General features: G+C 52.3%; 1 protein-coding gene across 1 annotated transcript; it reads right to left on the minus strand.

Moving 5' to 3' along the window:
* Positions 1-2,043: 2,043 nt before the first annotated feature.
* LOC100901710 (L-carnitine dehydrogenase) lies at positions 2,044-3,702 on the minus strand. The gene has a single exon (XM_003737465.2). It carries the CDS (start codon positions 3,258-3,260, stop codon positions 2,385-2,387), a length of 876 nt encoding a protein of 291 aa, XP_003737513.2. The 5' UTR covers positions 3,261-3,702; the 3' UTR covers positions 2,044-2,384.
* Positions 3,703-4,716: the final 1,014 nt, after the last annotated feature.

Here is a 4,716-nt window from a genome sequence, read left to right on the forward strand (position 1 = left end):
GAGACGTTACGCTCTGACATCTGACGAGAAGTTCTTTTCCTCAATCCGCGGGAGACGACGATTTCCCTCGATCATTCGACGAGGGCATGACCAGAGCTAAGAATAGGTTTCTCTTCGCAGATGAAACATGTTATTCGGAATCTAAGAGACCCTTACAAGGCGTTCCAACATAGATTCTTCCCTCGGTTATTTATCATCAAAGTGTACGCCGGTGATTTTTCCGAGTTTGAAATTTATTTCTGCGAAATACACATTCTCCAATCATTGTTTGTCGGAAGCGTTCCGCAGTCGAAGGAAGCGACATCACCGATGGGAATCTCGTTGGTATCGATCCCGCGATCGCATGGATTCTAGTCGGGCGTGGAAACTCAGGGTGCGGCATCATCCATCGCGAGAGCACCGCTCCCGTTGGTTTTCGATTTGCGAATCACGTAAACAATGGCCAGCTCTAGTGTTTGGATTGAAAACAGATCCACCGCAGTATCGGTGCGAGAACGTTTATGCCGCCGGCCGCCGCTACCTTCGCCGTCTATCTACCATTGTCTTGTGACCATTCCTTGCGAAACACTTACGCGGAACCCATAGTCGTGAGCGGTACGATCCACTCACCACATGGGCGTTCGTTTAAGCATCTCGCATTCACTTATGGCCACAACAGTAGATGATGCTGCCCAGCTTGTGGTAGCTATACGGATCGCGAGAATCGTCCCGCGAGTTATCCTCGGCTCCGGACTCGTCTCTCGTCAGAGGAGACGAGGCATATATCGAAATCAGGAGGATGAACGCGACGGGGAATCCCTCACGGCGACCGTCGCGGGAATCCTGTTTCATTAAATCAGCCGAGTTCCCTGATCTTTGGCTCTGAAACAATTATTCCCAATATTACTGGAGCGGAGCCGGTGAATCTTGAGCGTGGAATTCACTTCGTATGTACATTCCCGGCATCTCAGCTCACCAGCGACGTGAGATTTTTGTGTGCGAGCACTCCCTCGATAACTCTCTTCATTCTTGGAATTCGCCTCGATCCCTACGAATGCCGAATCAATTCTACTGCTCCCGGCTTGGTTCCAGTGCCGGGCTCGATCCCATTCGGAGTCATATCAGAAAGCGGTAGAGTTTTGCTGCGGGTCGGCGGGTTGGCTGAGGTGGGTGACTTACCCTGTTGTCCCGCTTGGAACAGCTCTTGCCTCGGTAACGTTTCCCTTTCTTATTTAAGGGCTCCCTTTTTTTCTCGCCCGCTCCGAGCTTGCATAATGATTTCTCGGTCGTGTGTAACCGAGTGTGCGGTGAACGCGGGTACGGGGCTACGCGGCTCGTTCATACCTTCTTCCGTGCTCGCCTTCTGCAGTTTCCCGCCGTGCTTACGCGCAGAGCAGCGCACGGAGGAAGTAAGGCGTACGTCAAATTTTCGGAGCCTGTTCCTATTCTCTAAACTCCGCCTCGCTCCAAGCACGATCACCGTGACCTGCTCCGAAATCGCAGTTCCCTACCCAGTTCGCTATTTTCGAGTGCTACTCAATTCGTAGTTAATTAGACATTTGGGTATATCGTCGTTCCGACTGCACGCCCATCATACGAGCGAACGTACTTTTTTCATGACATTTTTCATATGTACGTCCGTCTGCCTCCAAGGTCGCGAGACTGCGGAGCTCCGGCTGGAGCCCGTCGTCGGAGAGCTGCACCTGCTGTCCGACAGCTGCTCGCCGTGAGCTGCTGAGCAAACTCATCAAGATCGCTGAATTGAACAGCCTAATGTAAACAATCGAAGCAGTCGATAATTTCCTCTCAGGCGTGGCGGTCTAGGGGAATTTCCATTCCCTTCGCCCGATTCCTGGACGGAGCCCTCTAGAGCGTGCTCGACCCCCTATCCCCAGGAACGATGATGACTCGTTATTCACTCGTCAGCAAGTCACAGTGGACCGAGCTGAGACTAAGCCATCGTTATGAACAGCAGCCACATCCTCGATGAACGCAGAAGGTGCTGCGTCCGCAGGAGCTCAGCGAGAGAAAAAAAAATACTCACCAAGGAGGGATCGAGCTTAATTGGTGCGATTCGAGTCCTCGTTTTCATTTATTCAATTTGGTTAAAATCTTTTTTTATAAACTTAATATGTAGACTTTCGTCGAGCAGCTCAGTTCAATAAGGTGAACATCAACATCTACCATCTACCACAATTTATAAGCTCTGTCGATGGGGTTTGCGATGATCTCACGTTTTCGGACGTCACCGGAATCATGACGTTTCCCGAAGCTAGACCGTGGTCATCAGTCATCTTTTCCTCTCCTCCATTCCGGTTGAGATCACTTTCTACGCAGCGAGGGCTGAGATCTTCTTGGAGTTTGCCTCGGATGCGAGCCCGGATATTAAAAAAGCGGACGGCTCTTCAAGCATAAAATATCCGGAAAATCGACGAGATTTTCTTACGGCAAATCGGACACGCATCCTGGCGTTTGAGGAGCATTTTGCCGCAGGTAGCACACAGGCAGAGATGATGACACGGGTGCAGTACGCAGTTCCGCTCCTCGTCCATGCACACCACGCAGTCTTTCTCTCGGGATAGGCCATCCATCAATTCGGAATTGAGCACCCGCTCGAGGTTCTCGTGATGAGTGAGGTCCGGTACCAATAAGGGAGGTCGGCGACGGGCGGTTTGTTGGAAGATGTGCACTCTCGTCACCCAACGGTACTCTCTTTGAGCCTCGCTCAGCACAAGCGGGAGGTTTCCCGCGCGGAGAAATGCAGTCTTGCCCATGCGCTCGAGAAATTCCCGCGTCCGGGTGAGCGTGTCCATTGAAGTTTCCACAGCCAACTGGATCTCCACCTCGGAAACGGTGAAGACTGGAAACAGGAAACGCACTCCGATGCAGCGCTCCTTACCGGCAGCCCGTTCGAATATCGAGTCTATGTTTAGATGCATCGAACTGGAACCGATGATTGTGGTAGTTGGGCACAGGTGGGAAACTTGGGTCAAAAGTTCACTTTTGCTCGAGAGATCCTCGACGATTGCCTCGAAAACAAAGTCGGCCGAGCGAACCGCTTCCTCCAGTCGCGACATGCACAGTACGTTGCCGACGAAGTTCGGCTGGTTGAGCAGGCCGTCTTTTCGTAAGATTTTCGTGTCTTCCGCAAGTCGCAGCAGTAACTTATCCAGAGCTTCGGGATTGCTATCGAACGCCCGGACTTCGTGGCCGTGATAGGCCAAGTCGCCGACTATTTTCGAGCCCAACACGCCGCAACCGAGCACCGCTACGCGCACCATCGCTCCGTTGTTCTCGCGGCCGTCGAAGCGACCAAAGGACTAGCTCAACGCTCCTTGAATTGACACACGGCAACGGATTATTATTCGTGAGACCGTCGACGGGTTTGGTATTGTCAGCCGACTCCGATGACGTCACAAGGCGAGTCCACTCGTTCGAAACGCTCGGCCGAGAAGTGCTCAGTCGGAGCTGGCAGATACTCGGAATTCCCTATGATTTAGAATTAAAAACTTGAAAACGTGTCACGTTCTACGTCAGCTGGCGAAACTTCACTTCCGAGAAACGTTCAACGGAGAAGTCAGAAGCTTCCGGACTCTGTTATCTCGCTCTGGAGCACGCAGTTCAGAATCGTCTCGGATCGAATCCTGCGTTTTTTTTCGCGATTCTGAACTTCACTGTTAACCGGCTCGGCGTTCCGAACACATGGCTCACCGAATCCCGCTCGTTCGCGGCTTTTTGAGTCGGTCTGCTTCGAATTCCAGAATGACGTCCTCGCACGCAAGTCTGACCTGAGAGACGTGCAAGTGCGAGTTGCCAATTCCCCTCTGTTCTGGTGTTTCCAGAAGCACACAAGTCGACGTTCGTTGTTTTCGGTGGATATCTCCGCTAGCTACCGCATTCGAGAGAAAATAAATGCCGTCGGGGAAAATGCGAGCGACAACAGCTGAGAATGTCAGGAAAACGCGCAGCCGATCGTCTATGAGGTCGCCATAGAAACTCTCGAAAACACTCGATGTGAAGTCGCCGTCGGACTCACGCCGCCACTGCCGTCGGTGGTATCCCCTCAGCCTTTCGCACCTCTCTCGCTGCGCGGTCTTCCGTGACAAATCTCTGTGAGTCTCGACTCGCCGTCAGATGTCTCGGACGATTGACAGGGCAAGCACGGAATTATTCCGTCCGATGTTTAAAGGAGGGCCGATGCTTGTATCCGAGGAACTCCGTCGTCGGATGGAAGCGATTGATGCGCGTGAATGTTTTTTGTTTCCGTTGACGGCAATGACATCGAGCCGCTGAATCGGAATTGATCGGAAACGCTCTACAATGCCAGAAAAACGAAACAGGGGCGAGTTCCCTCGGGTATCGAGATCGAAAGCTATCGACACTTCCGCTCCGCGACTCGGAACGAACCCGGTCGTCGGGACAGGCAAATAAAGCCGGAGCGAGAAAATCCGACTCTCGAATGATGAATAACAATGAGGTACAAACCGTCGAGGTTCCCCGACTGGTTTTGACAGACATAGCTGGATGGATCTCGGAGCAATAGTTCCTCGAAATCGAGACGATCCCCCGACGAAGAGAGGGGATAGCGATCACTCCTTGAAGAAACGCAAAGGGCTCATGGTTGAAGAGCTCATGAAACTCTATTGCGGTGAGCCGCGGTCCGAACTCTGGATAGAGCAGCGATAAAACTATGCGCGATTATCGGCTGAGATGCTTTGGGATGAACGTCAGCTCCCG

This window comes from Galendromus occidentalis, unplaced genomic scaffold (genome assembly GCF_000255335.2).
Source record: "Galendromus occidentalis unplaced genomic scaffold, Mocc_1.1 scf7180000075558, whole genome shotgun sequence".
Lineage (NCBI taxonomy): Eukaryota > Metazoa > Arthropoda > Arachnida > Mesostigmata > Phytoseiidae > Galendromus > Galendromus occidentalis.